The sequence below is a fragment of the Sylvia atricapilla genome, chromosome 3, assembly GCF_009819655.1.
Source record: "Sylvia atricapilla isolate bSylAtr1 chromosome 3, bSylAtr1.pri, whole genome shotgun sequence".
NCBI lineage: Eukaryota > Metazoa > Chordata > Aves > Passeriformes > Sylviidae > Sylvia > Sylvia atricapilla.
Window position 1 is genome coordinate 9,739,761 of NC_089142.1, and position 14,690 is coordinate 9,754,450.

Consider the following 14,690-nt stretch of genomic DNA (forward strand, 5'->3'; position numbering starts at 1 on the left):
GTTAAAGCTCACTGCAGCTTCCCGCAGGAACTGGCAGGAGTTCCAGTGCCAGGAACCAGCCAAAATGCCCTTGGCCAGATTTGGCAACAGAGGGGGGGCAGTTCCTTGTTCACACTGAGCTTTTTCTCTCGTTCTTTGCAACTACTGTTCTGGACACTGAAATGCAAAATTAGCCTGGACCAAACACACCTGGTGAAGGAAGAACGGTGTCTCAGCTCCCCCTGCGCCCAGGCTGGAGCCCTGCCCTGGCCTGCCGCAAGTTCCCAAAGACGAGCTCCAACCCTCGCCCCCTTCCCTCTCCCCGCGGCTGAGCGCCCGTCGGGGCGGGGGAGCGATGCCACCGGCCCGCCCTCGGGAGGAGGCGATGGGTGCGGCCGCTGCCCCCTCGGTGTCCGTCCCCCTTCCCCGTCCCGGCAGCTTTAAAGGCGGCGCGGCGGGCGCGGGGCCGGCGGCGGCACCATGGGGCGGGCGCTCGGCATCCTGAGCTGCTGCCTGGCGCTGGCGCTGCTGCCGCTGCCCGCGGCCCCGCGGGGCCCCGCGCTCCGCCCGCGCCGCCAGCCGCGCCCCGCCGACCCCTCCGCAGGTACCGCGCTCCGCTCGCTGCTGCCTCGCTGCCGCCCCGCGCCCGTAAACCCCGCCTAGCTCTTCCCTACCTGTGCTCGCTGCTCGAAACATCTTTATTTCAGACTCGTGGGAGGGCCAGGTTGCAGAAAAACTTCTTTTTCTTCTCAATCTAAAAAAGAGAATTCTTCTACCTACAACCATTGCACTGCGCCTTTTTTCTTCTTTTCCTTTTTTTTTTTTTTTCTTTTATTGTCTTAAGATACCCATGCATGCACTAACGTTTCTTCATGTTTTCTCAGCTTCCCAAGGGCAAAACTGAGTTACAGGATGGATATAGAATTATACAGAAGATACCTGGATGGGATCCTAGATGCATTTGGTCTATTACTCCATCCGAAAGCAAAATCAACTATGCTGCTGTGCTTCCTGAGGGAATTTGTGCAATTTCGTGTTTTCTCTCTGTTTTCACTTGAAAAAGAGAAAAAAGGTTTCTTATGCCTCGGGGGGGAAGTGCTATTTTCACCTCTACTTTTGAGATACTTGTGAAGATTTTTTAAATTTAAGCTGGAATGGAATAATAAAAGTGAACCTGATAGTCTCAGGAGAAGTGTGTCAGGTTCCCAAAACAGCCCTCAAGGTGTGAATTCAAACTGGACGCCTCATATTTTGCTATTTAATGTGTTGGTGAGCCAGAATGTCTCTGTTATAGAAATACTCTTGTTTAGGGTTGTCCATTTTTCAGCTGCAAATCCAACTTTGATGGTATAAACTAGATACATGGTACCATCAGTGTCAGGATGTGGTATCAGAACAGGGACGGGGCATTTTGGTTGTCTGCTGTCATTGCCTTGATTAGTTTTTTTTCTTCCTAGAGGTGATGCTTGTCTCTGATCTGACCTATGGCTTTTCTGCTTCTGTCTAGATTTCTATGGGAGTGAGGAATTTTGGAAATGTGTATGTAAATGTTCATTTTTACATGTAAAATTACTTCAAAGTGATTTCACTTTTCTCCCTGCTCTACAAGCCTTAAAACAGTAACAATTTAAAAAAAAAAAAACTTTTTACAACATCGTTTGTATCTTTTCCTTGTTGGCCTTTATTGCTTCTTGTTGTGTATTTTGGATTGTGATGTACAAACGAGAAATAATTCCTAATTAGCAGTTTATATTGTTACTATCCTAAAAAATATTAGGATCTGTTCCCTTTGTAATCTACTCAAATATTTTGCTATTTTATTTCTTTATTTTATAAAAACTGTAATTCAGGCTTTATGAAAATAAGCAGAAAGTTCATTTATATATAATTGCTCTATCTCTTTGTTGGCTGTTACATGAAAACCACAACCCTTTGTTTCAAGAATAGTTAGAAATTTTGAGGGCTCAAAAGTGCACCTATTTGAAAAATTCAGTTATTTATTACTTGTCAAAATTAATATTTAAGACTCTCTAATATATAATTTGAAGCCTCTTCGTAAAAAATCAACCAACTTTATCTGGCAAGAGTAGTTTGCCGTGACAGCACTCACTGCCCTTGGGTTAGAGCTCCTGTCCTGTGTAGGAGATGACTGAAGCATTTTCCTTCCTTCTTGGCAGACACTGCCTGTAAGAACCGGCCTCTAGACCTCGTTTTCATCATAGACAGCTCCCGCAGCGTCCGACCCGAAGAGTTTGAGAAAGTGAAAATCTTCTTGTCAGAAATGATCGACACCCTGGATGTCGGCGAACGAACAACGCGTGTGGCGGTCATGAACTACGCCAGCACCGTCAAGGTGGAGTTTCCCCTCCGGACCTACTTCGACAAAGCCTCTATGAAGGAGGCTGTGTCTCGCATTGAGCCCTTGTCTGCTGGCACCATGACAGGCCTTGCCATCCAGACTGCCATGGATGAAGTCTTCACTGAGGAGATGGGCACCCGGCCAGCAACCCTCAACATCCCCAAGGTGGTCATCGTTGTGACGGATGGACGGCCACAAGACCAGGTTGAAGATGTGGCAGCAAGTGCCCGGACAGCTGGCATCGAGATCTACGCGGTCGGGGTGGACCGGGCAGACGTGCAGTCCCTGAGGACAATGGCCAGTGAGCCTCTGGATGAACACGTCTTCTATGTGGAGACCTATGGCGTGATTGAAAAGCTGACATCCAGATTCAGGGAGACTTTCTGTGGTAAGGGGATCAGTCCCAGAGAGTGGTGTAACTTGGCTCCTTTTGGCTTCTGCTGTGGTTCCACTCCTTAAGAAAGAAGTTTTTCAGAACTGTTATGTATCACATCTAAATATTTCCTTTACCATCCATTGGGCAAACAAGCCAACCCTCTTTTTCAGTGGAGGCCAAGTAATGGCCTTTCATTTTGAATAGTGACCTTAGTGTAGGTAACAGACCTGACTTGAGTGGACCTCCCTGTGCAATTGGTCAGATTTAGAGAGAAAGAGAAGTCACAGCAATCTGAACAAGGTTTGACTGCATATATTTACTGTAGGTACACAGCAGAGCTGTGCAGGCTGCTCGTTTCTTTTCCCATCTCACTGGGAAGCAAGGAGGGTGGGAGTGTGGAGTTGAAGGGATTCCTTATAGGTTAAGAGTAGGAAAATCAGCATGGCAGGTAAACCACTGCACTGGCTGAGCAATCTGATGCAGGATAAAGTGCAAAATGCAGCAGCAGGTTATCTCAGGACAGGCTTTCACTCCTTAGGCACTGCTGGGCTTTTCCCGTGTGCCAGGTTCATATCTCCTTCTATTTCTCTGTAACTTGGTTTAGACAAGGAACTAAACTGTGGGATGGGATGAATTAGCTTCGCTTTTTCAGGGCTGATCTTATAAAAGTGTTGTATGTATTTGGTTTAGGCTAGAACTCCACTAACAATGCTAGGTCAGAGTGGGCTGTTACTGTCATTTACAGGGAAGAAAGGTCATCTGGAGTATTTAGAACTGCCTATAGATAGCTGCAACACAGCCCTACTCACAAAAATTAAATGACAACTTTCTGACAATTTAAAAGCTTGTGCAAAGTAGATTTTTTTAGTGAATTTTTAAGAAATTTACTTTAAAATATATCTCCAGCAAATAATAGGTAAAATCAGGTATAAATAACACTGTAAAAGAATTAAAATAATACTAATTTCCTTGGGAGCTTGATTGGCAGTGTGTTACTTTTACTTCAGAGCCTTACTAAAAATTACCATCACACCTTTTTGAGTATATTTAGAGTGAATAGACTTCTTTCTCTACGTATGAAATAAATGTGTAAGACCATCTGCAGACAGGACACTTTGCCCAATAATTAGCATAGGAAATGCCTTAAGGTTTGGCTTGACACCACGTTGTGGTGCTGATGTGACCAGATCCTCCCCCCAAGTGCCCAGCTGGCTGGACAGGTATGTGTGCTGTGAACATAGCACTCATGTTCACCTGTGCTCTCACCAAAGCAAGTCCTTTCTAGCAGCAAAGAAAATCTCCAGTTCTTAAGAATAAACTTACTGTTTACTGTGCTGAAGCATAGAAGTGAAGCCCCTGCAAGGCTGGAGGGTAAATCAGAGAGCTCACACATGTACACTTCCAGTGAAACTCTAAGGCGCCTGAGTGCAGTTTGCCAGAATCTGTGGGATTCATGAAAAAAAACCAGGGTGAAGGAAACAGTCTTTTTAAAGACTCCTATAAACCAAATGAATCTAAGAGGGTCTTGTAAGACAGTGTGGTAAATGCGTCCGTTTCCAGCTCCAGAGTGCTTTGTAGGTCAGAAATCTGGACTCACCAGTGGCAAATAGGATTTTCTTTCACTTTGACCACGGCAATTAATTTTTTTGTTGGGTGAGCTGAAAACAGGAAAATGAATGTTCAGGGAAAAAAAAAAAAAAAGTTGGCTAAGATCAAGTTCTTGATGCATTGAGAGCATTATTCAGCATGAGGACATCCCAGAGATGGAAAAATCTTAGCCTTGAATAGCTGTCCAAGTCAGTGGACATTTGACTTTCCTACCACAAAAATCTGACCATTTGAGTCTGAGCTTCTCACTTATGCTTGAAAATATCACCCAGAGACTTTGTTCATAAGACATGGAGATTAATTCTCTTATTCCCAAGTGTGTAGCACAATGAAAAGGTGCTGTCTCTATTTCAAAATGTAAAGACAACTCTTTCAGCCTTTTTAGTGGATTTCTAAACCTTTCTTGTTTTAGGAAGTGGGAAATGTTGCCATTTTGTTGCCAAAAAATTGCCTTGTTTTCAGAAATACATGAGAAAGTTCAAGCACTTTTGCTTCTGATTTTTTATCTCACCAGTATTGCTGTGGAGGCTGATTTTAGCAGTAGTCCATACCCACAATAGTACTAGTTAGTAACTACTAATCAAAGTAAAAATCTCAGGTAAAAACATTCCTGTCTTCTCATTTCTCTCTCTAATTTCTTTTCCTTCCTTCCTCCCTCCCTTCCTTCTTTCCTTCCTTCCTTCCTCTGGTTGTCTGTAATAAAAAGGGACTGGATACAAAAAGCCAGAAGATCCTTTTCATCACTGAGTTCTCCTTTACAGTGTAATGTTACTGAATGCTTAAAATCTCTCCTTGTTGAACCCTTTTCAATTCATCTTTTCTCCTGCCACTTCAGGTAATGAGTTATTTCCATGCTGTTTATGACCTCTCTCTCTCCTGGCTATGACGGAGTGATGCAAAGGAGGCTTGTAACTTGTGACAGCAACACAGCACTGACATTTACTGCCACTAATCCAGCAAACAGTGCAAGATGTACTTCTGTAAGCATGAATGATTAATGTCTGTTCCTCTCCTCTGGGATGACTGAAATACCTCTCTGTCAATGCCCTTTGTAGCTGTGAACGTGTGTGCCCTGGGGACCCACGGCTGCCAGCAGGTCTGTGTGAGTAATGGGGCATCCCACCTCTGTGACTGCTATGAAGGATACACCCTGAATCCAGATAAGAGAACCTGCTCAGGTACTACCCCTTTGGATAATGAGTTCAACTAGGCAAAAAATATAAAAATTAACACTATACTTGGACTGGAGATTATACTTGTGTACTTCTGTTGAAACAACAACCATCTCCTTTTTCAATAATAAAATATGTAGAAATGAATAATAAATAAAACGCAACTGCAGGTAATGGTGAGATGTATTTTGATACGACCACCATCCTTTTTATTGTGCCTACAGATCCATTCATTAGGGCCAGATGCTAAAACAAAGTCTTCAGGTGTAGACACTACAGATATTTTCTCCTATCACTTGTTCTACTTCCTTCAATTACTATTGCCATTTCTGAGCTGATTACTAATCAAAATATATTAAAAAATGGGAATGTGCATTCCATCCCAAACGGCTTGTTATTAACAATGAGTTGTTTCTCTAACATGCCTAACAAGCTGTGGACATGTGTGCACCTGGGAGGCACGAGTGTGACCAGATCTGTGTGAGTAACAATGGATCCTATGTCTGTGACTGCTATGAAGGCTACACCTTGAATCCAGACAAGAAAACTTGCTCAGGTAACACTTAAAGGCTACTTGAATATATGAAACTCGTGGAGATATGGACTTGTTTTCTGTGAGTTACCCTAAAGTAAGAACTCAGATGTAGTCTTTTCCTTGGTTCCAATAATAATAACATTGAATTTTTGTTTAAATTTGTGCATTAAAAAATGCAGTTTGGCACTTATCTACCTTTTTATGGTTGTCACAGAATTCCCTAAACATTGTTTAGCTGCTTAGTGTGACACGGGGCAGGTTATCAAACATCTCATGTGGGTTTTTAGCTTCTTCCTGACTGGGGATGGATGTACGAGACTGTTGGAATTGCTGATGGAAGACAGAACTGCATGAGATGTGGTGTAGTCATGTCCTGCAGTATCTGCCTCCTCCTTTAGATAATTAATAAATGATTTCAGTTGTCTGCTGACATAATGTAATAATAATTATAATATACATAATATAATAATGTAGTAGGACACTGATTAAATTGTAATTAAATTGTAATTACAATTAAGTGTTTAAGTGTTGAGCACTTAAAACAGTGAAGTATCTAGGAGGGATTAATAGGTTTCTTTCCTAAACTATGGCTCACCACAGCCATGGACATGTGTGCACCTGGAAGGCATGACTGTGCCCAAGTCTGTCTGAGTAATGATGGATCCTACAGCTGTGGCTGCTACGAAGGATACACTCTGAATCCAGACAAGAAGACTTGCTCAGGTAAGATCTGATTAAGGAAAAATTGTCTTCCAACTAAAAGCAAGCAGCTTTTAAAAATATGGCTTATTTATTTTATTTTTCTGATAGATTATCCCAAAGTTTCTGTACAACTCCTGAAAACTCAGGGCAACTTTGTTTTTCCATACCTTCAGTAGTAATTTGAGATCCTTGGCTCTTCTGCAGTTGTATGAAGCTTGTATTTGGTTAAGATTAAAATACAACTGGCATTTCCTTGAGGATTTCACAGTATTTTCACACCCATGGAGCATGAATTGCCGTATCCAATATGTGATGTGGACCACTTCTGTCAGAAAACTCTTCAGTAAAGCAGCACAAGGGAATGAGATGAGGGAGAGCATGGACTGTGCTGGAAGAGAGATTGCAGTCTCTATCATCATAAATGAGATTACTCTTTCTGGTGGATGTGTTTCCACCTTAAAAAATATTCCAACCTTAGAGCTCGAGACTTGAGACGATGGAGGGAAATGTTCCTTCTCAGTGCTGGTCTCTTGTGGAGAACAAGAGCAGAGATGTAGCTGGTGCTCAGTGATGTACACATAAGTGTATATTATCCACCAATTAATACCTATTCTATATAATCTTCACTTCATTAGGGTTTGATCTTCACTCTGAATTTCTTTGGATGTCTCGTTGGTGATTTATTTAGGGAAAATCCCTTTTTCCCCCCCATTTCCCCTATAATTCCTTTTGTTACTATATTTTGTGTGACAAAATATTGAACTTAGGCTTCCAGTTCCAAGAAGTCCCTCAGCAAATCTTTCAAGTTAAGTCACAGGTCTCACATCTCAAAGAGGTGAAGCCGGAGGGCCTCAGTATTTCTTCCTTCCTAGGTTAGGAGCTGATTTTGTAAATATTGCCTAGGATTAGCTCTTAGCTGGCATTACAGAGAGGCAATAAATGTGAGGGAATGTAAATTCAATTAGGTCTCCCCTTTGGCAGTCCAATCCCAAACCTCATTTCATAGCACCAATTCTCCTTCTGCATACTCAAACTTGAAATTCTTTAAATTACTTCACATACTTGCTTTTTTTTTTTTTAATTTGAAACTCATTTTGCAGTATCCTGCTAATGATTTCCAAATCATTCAGGTCTTTGTGGCAATTATATCACAAAGATGTGCAAAAATTACGCAAAAATAGTCTAGGTCTGGGAGAGGGTCTTTTTTTTTCCCTTTTGCTTTTCCTTTTCCTCTTTCTTTTTTTCTTCTTTTCCTTTGCTTCCTTTCTATTCTCCTTTCTTTCTCTCTTTCTCACTCTCTTTTCTCTCTCTCTTCCTCTCCTTTTCTTTCTCCATCATTTATTTTTTCTTGTGCCCTACTGAGCCTTCTTACTGCAAAGATATCCAAATATAGGAACTCCTTCTCAGCTTGCCCTTTCAGAATTGACGTGTTAAATTTGGCAGAAAACAGCAGCCTCACACATAAAGCGCCCACTTTGTAACTGGCAGTGGGTATCACATCTTTTTTAGCAGCCACATATACTTTTCTGTTTATGGTCTTTTTACTCCATAAAACACTGTCTTCTCCAACTCAATTAGAGCTGAAGTAATGCCAAATAGTCTCTTAAAATCAAGATATTTGTTCTCTGAAATTTTGTTGGATAATTGTTTTGTAACTTCATCACTTCTAGTTCCATTCCTTTTGCCATCTGTTACAGCTGCAAAAAACTGTTGCCAGTATTCCAAAATTTTGTACTAATTTTGTGACATTGATAGCAAGATAAATACACACTCTGTGCACCCTGCTCTGATTAACAGCCCGCTGACATGCAGTGAAAACACCCTGGTTTGAATCCAAGTGAAGATACATTTGCAAATGGGAATCACTATGACCTTCACTTCTAAGGGACTTCACTGACTAAAACTTCACTAAAGGCTGAAGTTTGGATATGGATTAATATTGTTCTCCTCTGAAATGCCTCCCTCAGCTGCCGACGTGTGTGCGCCTGGCAGGCACAACTGCGAGCAGGTCTGTGTGAGGGATGACCTGTCCTACACCTGTGACTGCCACCAAGGCTACACCCTCAACCCTGACAGGAGGACATGCTCAAGTAAGAGCAGCTTGCTGATCCCTTTCCACCCATGCCCTCCCCAGATAACTGCATGTGTTTCAACAGATCTTGTTAAAGTATCAATATATTTGTATCTGTCTGAGGAACTTTCAGGTGCACTCAGACAGTTCTGTGTCACTCTGCCTTGCCCACTTTGAGCAAAATTCAGAGATAGGAAGAACTTTATATGTAACAATGTTAGTAAATACTCACCATGCAGTCTTGGTCAGCTTATAAATAAGGCCTTCCCTAATTTATGTAATATTTATCAAACCCAGAACTGAGAAATTGTTGAAGAGAGAAGAGCTGGGGTTAGTCACACACTTTGTAGTACTGTGGAATGTGTGTACCACCATGCAAGACAGTTTGAGCTTTCTTTAGCTTCTCAGTGATGTGTTTTACAGTAAAAAATGTAACAATTTCAGAAGTGTTTCTTTCCTTCCCAATCTCCTTACTGTAAATTATTGTGTACTGGAAACCTTTCCTAGTGTGCCTTTGGAGCAGATGTGGCATGTCACATCTGGTGGGGTTACGCAGCTGGGTCAGAGGGAGCAAGGTCTGAGCTATCCCTTGCATGAATTAATGTATTAATCCCCAGTAAGATAATTGCTGCTCCAAGGCAAGACCAGTTACACATCCCAGTAGTTCCTGCAAAGATTCATAGAGGATAGGCTCCCAGCATGGAAAAGCATTGCCATTGGGAAGCATTAAAAATGTTATCTTGTTTTTGGATAACTGCTTCTCCAAAGCACATCCTGTGTGAACTGGTGTGTGTGCACCAGGAACTCATGACTGGCAGCAAGTCTGTGTGAGTGGATCATAGACCTGTGACTCCAATGAAGGCTTTATCTTAAATTCAGACGACAAAACATGCTCAAGTAATAACTTGCTGGTTTTTTTTTTTTTCTGAATATGTTTATTTATTGAAGCACCTCTTTTTAACGTGTTAAACATTTTAAATATGTTTGAGAAATGTTTGAGCTCACAAGGTCTCAAGAAGTATAATCCCTTTTCATTCTTTTATGCCTCTTTCCACAAATATTTTGTACTACTTTGGTCCTTGATTAGTTATAGCAGTTATTGTATTTAAAATGAGTTTAAGTTTAATGCTGCCTTTTATCTATCATCACACATTTAAGGACTCACTGTATTTAAAAATACTATCTGTCATGATCTGCATTCCTTATGAAATGAGAATAATTAGGGGTGTTGGCAAGGCAGGGTTCTGGGGCACCTGTCTCTGGGATGTGAGTCTTCATTGCATACCAGCATTTGGAGAATGGCTGGGGAGTCCCAAGGGGAACAATACTCAGGTTAGAGCTGCTGCAGGGATGAACCTTCTATTCCTGGCCTCTCCTCCAAAGTGAGTGCAGCAAACATGAACTCACCAACTGTTTTCTCTTCAGATGGGCAATACTGGGATGAGATGCTGGCAGAACCTCTCCATAGCTTCATGTAGAATCTGAAGTTAAGTTGGGTAGGAAGGCACCTCAAGAGGTGCCTAGCCCAGCCCTGGTTTAGAGCAGGAATAACCATCACACCTAGTGGCTGAAGATGCTGTATAAGAAGACAGTTATAAAATAGGTGGATATAGACAAACACCATCAGCAAAAATAGTTTATTCTTGGTCTGGACTTGAACATAAAGGCAGTGTAAAAACACAGCTTTAGCATGTTTTGTGTGACTTGCTGGGCATCCCAGTGGCAACAGGAATGTCCCAAATTTTGAATATCAAATACTGGAAGACTCTCAATTTCACAGAAGGACTGTAGAAGAATTCAGAGTACCCTTGGATAATTGCCAGAGTTGGTTGGAAAAATAATTTTGTTAAAACAGACATAATCCAAGGAGGATCTGTATCTGTCATTGGAGAATTTAAATGCAGACATAAAAAGTTAACTGGCAGTTGGTTGGAAACCAACCATGTTGGTGTGATGTTTTGAACTGGCCTTCTTCCAGTTGACTCTTGAACAGCACTTCTTTGTACATTGACCATAAAGCCAGTGGAATGTTCCAAAGAGGAGAGCTGAAAAAATACAGGCTCAGTGGAATCAAGGAGACACCAATTTCAACATTGGCTTTAAGACAAATTAGTTTCTGCACTGCCAGATCTGCAACCTCATAGATTTTGCAGTTTTCCTTTGCAAAATACAAAAAGGTATTAATTCCATGATTGATAAACAAAACAAAAAAAACCACCAAAAAAAGAGCAAGCCAAAACAGTCCAGAAAAAAAAATATATATATATACTTGTGTAAAATATTTCTATTTTTTGACTGTTACAATGCTCACATACATTGTTTCATATTGATCAGCTACACATTTATGTATCTAGAGAAAACAAAATGTATTAATATGCTATTATTGCCTTTGCAACTGATGTTAAAAACCCATTTATTAAGAGATGGGTACTGTATACAGATAATACCTCTTGATAACTTACTGAAAATGTATTTGTAGGCTCTCTTTTAAGAAAGGTTTGCCTTTGGAAGCTTTTTATTCCAGTCTCAGATGTGGATGCTGATGTCACTACAGTACCTGTGCTCCAGTTGCTATTGATAATTTGTTCTCAGCCTTCAGCAAGTGCTGCAGCCTTATTTACTTTATGGAGTAGGTGAGGTTTAAATTGCATTTCATGTAGCTAAGAACTCACAGCCATCTACTGATGCTTGACATTATTATACTACAGTGAAATTGTCGTCTCTCTGAACCCTTTGTCATAATTGCTGGCGTTTTTTTGTGAATTACGTAGAAAAAGGCATTTTTTATGTCAGCTGAGGCTGGTCCCCTGTAAGTTTGGAAGACTGAGGTCAGGACCTAGGGAGAGATTCAATGGAAGCACTGTGGAGTATAGCAGTGCTTGCTTTCTTTTTCTGAAGAGACTGGTGACTCCTCTGGCACACCAACTTGCTCCTCCAGTTAGATTGCTGTGACTTTCTGCTAGACCTGAAATTCACTTGGGCCTTTTTGAGTGATGTCATTCCCTCCATCTATATTCATGTGATATTTAAATGGATTTGTGTCCGCCCTCTTGAATCAAGAAAGCTACTCCCTATGCAAGCATACTGCAAATGTTAGAAACCAAGAGTATTAGTGGAGTGATCTAATTAAAGTTGATGGGAAGGCTGGTTGGTCTCTGCAGGCAGACCCTTTTTTTTTTTTTTCCCAATAACAGTCAAATTTAAAGAGTGCAGAGGATCCAGGTAGGCAAGTGAAGAAAACCCTGCTCTGCTTCATTCTTGGTTAGAGTTGAGCTTTCTCTTGCCCATGCTGGACTATGACACTCAGGTCTCTGGCTATATACCAGCCCCTGTTCACTGCTGCTCCTCCTTCCCAAGTGCCCTGGGTTGCAGTGCTTGCTGTAGTCTCACAGCATGGGTTTGGCTTTTTCCACAGGATCAAGCATTTTCTTGGGATTTAAATGTTCAATAATTGTAATTAATATGCTAAATGCTAAACGCTGTTTTCTCTCTTAGGAGTCATAATGAGCAGTCTTGTAACAACTGAAGAGTCCTGTAAATGTGAAGCCATAATTGCCCTCCAGGACTCAGTGACCTCACGCCTTGAAGCTCTGTCCACAAAATATATCCTTTTTCTTATATGATCACCTGCATTCAGCACTTTCCTGGTATTTTAGAGGTAGCTGTTTTGATATAAACCACAGAAGACATATCCTCAAAAGAGAAAGTATTTTCAGGGTGATTTTAGAAACATTATGGAAAAAAAGATAGGCCGTTGCAAACACCACTATGTTTTCACATTTCATTGAAGAGCAACATAATACAGATAAAATAAATGCATATGTCCACATCCCCTAGATTTTTATGTGCCACGGTGAACATCAAGCACTGCTCTACTCATAATTCTTCTGGCTGGCTTTAACTGTTACATCAAACACTCAGTTTGAGCTCTCCTATTGTATCCCAAAACTTTGGAGATATCTTCACGGGCAGTGTGACAACAGTCCCATTAGCTGTGGTACTCCTCTGCATCCCACCTCCATAGGCAGGCACTGTCCCAAGTGATTTTCAAGCACCTTCTTTTCTCAGAAAATGTGTGGGCCTATTAGAATCCTGGGCTAGAGGAGCATGAGAGAGCTGCAAGGCAGGGTGCTGAGGTTGGAGGCTGTGGGCAAGCCTTGTGTCTGTAGGAGACCCGAGGTGCCAGCTGGTGGTGGAATTTGCAGCGCTGTGTCTGCAGCCCTGAGGAGAAATGTGGTCAGTCCCTGGATTAGACATTCCACAAACACGTGGGAGTGAAAAAGAACCGCAGCCAATAAACAAAGAGAAAGTGGTGAACTCTGTTGTACCACAGCAAGCCTGAATGCTGGAATAAATGCCCTCAGATGACATAGCAGGAACTGATAACTAGAAGTTGAATTTGTACATCATAAGGCATAGTTTTTAGAAGTGAGAGTGGTTGATCACTGCAACAATGTACCAAGGATTGTCACAGATTTTATTTGCTGAAAATTTTTGAGACTGAGTGTTTTTTTCTGTCAGAGGTGTTCTTACTCAAATAGGAATTGATTTAAAGGAGCATTATGTCTGTGGTTATCATCCTGATCCCTGCAGCCTCAAAATCAGGGAAGAGTGGACTATTAAAGATTAAAAAAAAAGAGAGCAAAGCATTGTGTTTTATACATGTCATCATTTAGACAGACACAAGAATTTTGCAGTTTGCCAAAGTTTCTGAAAGTCAAATAAACACTTCTGCCAAGGACACAAGACTTTCCCAGTTTTTGAGTAAATTTCAAAGTTATTTTTATGAGATCTAATTGCACATCCCTCTTCTTGCAGTGTGCTTGGAGTTCAGTCTATCTGCCTAGGAAAAGAGGGAGGAAGAACTCTGCTTTTCCTGGATTATAATGTATATTTCTAGGGAATCTAACTAGTTAAAACTGAACACCAAGATATTTAAACCTGTAATGTCATCTCAGCAGTAGCACGTCCCTCAGAGATCAATGTTTCTGCCCCAAGAGCTCATTTTAAGCAGGAAAATGTTTTGGGTTTAAGTTAGGAATAGACTTTATTACATAGACCTGAGGCTTTCTTTCAAAGTTATTCTTTGATGGGCCATTTCTATCCCTAGCATCCTTTCTAGACAACCTGGAAAACATAGCAGAGACCATCACTTTCTGCTCCTCATCCCTGAGTATCACCTGATCCAACTCTTTCTAATAAATTAGGGCTGCTGATATTATTTGGTAAGATGCCAGATCTTGACAGAGCACTAACATGTTTGGAAATCTCTGTTTCAAGCATGTATTGACCTCATCTAGAAAACTAACTGTTTTCTGAAAATGCAGCAATGAGAAAGACTGTAAATAAAAACAAACCTTATAACCATCTATTTTATTGCCCTTAACAACTGACCACTAGAGGAAGTGTCTGAGAAGCTGCAGGCATATCAAGACAGACAGCAGATTGTCTGAGCTGTCATTTTGCTTGATTTTAAAATAATTTTTCAGAATCAAGCCTTTTTATTGTTTTCAGGAAGTTTATTTCATTGCATAACTTGCAAAACAGCAGTTGGTTTGTTATTATCAACAAATTTCAAGAAAACTTCAGGAAGATGAGTCTTGAAAATACAGTGACCCTGAGGATCTTCATGTACAGTCACTTTATAGCCATGAAGCTACTTTTACCTGCTGTGCTTCAGTTTGTACTGCAGATACTGATTTTCTGTAGTAACTGCATGTTTTATTCTCTTAGTTCAAAGTAAATGCAGAAAAAAAAATAAATTACATTATATAAAACTTTGAAATGGCAATGCAGAATGAAAAATGTGCCTATGTCTTCTTTCAATTAAATGGGAAAGTAAGTTGGGATCCTGTAACTTATTTTAATAAAATGCGATATGATATGCA

General features: G+C 41.0%; 1 protein-coding gene across 1 annotated transcript in view; it reads left to right on the top strand.

Annotated features, from left to right (window-relative positions):
- Positions 1-14,690, top strand: part of MATN3 (matrilin 3) — a 17,654-nt gene extending 2,964 nt beyond the window's left edge. Inside the window, exons 2-8 of the mRNA XM_066314750.1 lie at positions 2,157-2,726; positions 5,378-5,500; positions 5,928-6,050; positions 6,630-6,752; positions 8,699-8,821; positions 12,298-12,405; positions 14,200-14,690. Coding sequence (XP_066170847.1) covers positions 2,261-2,726; positions 5,378-5,500; positions 5,928-6,050; positions 6,630-6,752; positions 8,699-8,821; positions 12,298-12,405; positions 14,200-14,255 — 1,122 coding nt within the window. The 5' untranslated portion in view covers positions 2,157-2,260 and the 3' untranslated portion in view covers positions 14,256-14,690. The remainder of the gene's footprint in view (positions 1-2,156; positions 2,727-5,377; positions 5,501-5,927; positions 6,051-6,629; positions 6,753-8,698; positions 8,822-12,297; positions 12,406-14,199) is intronic.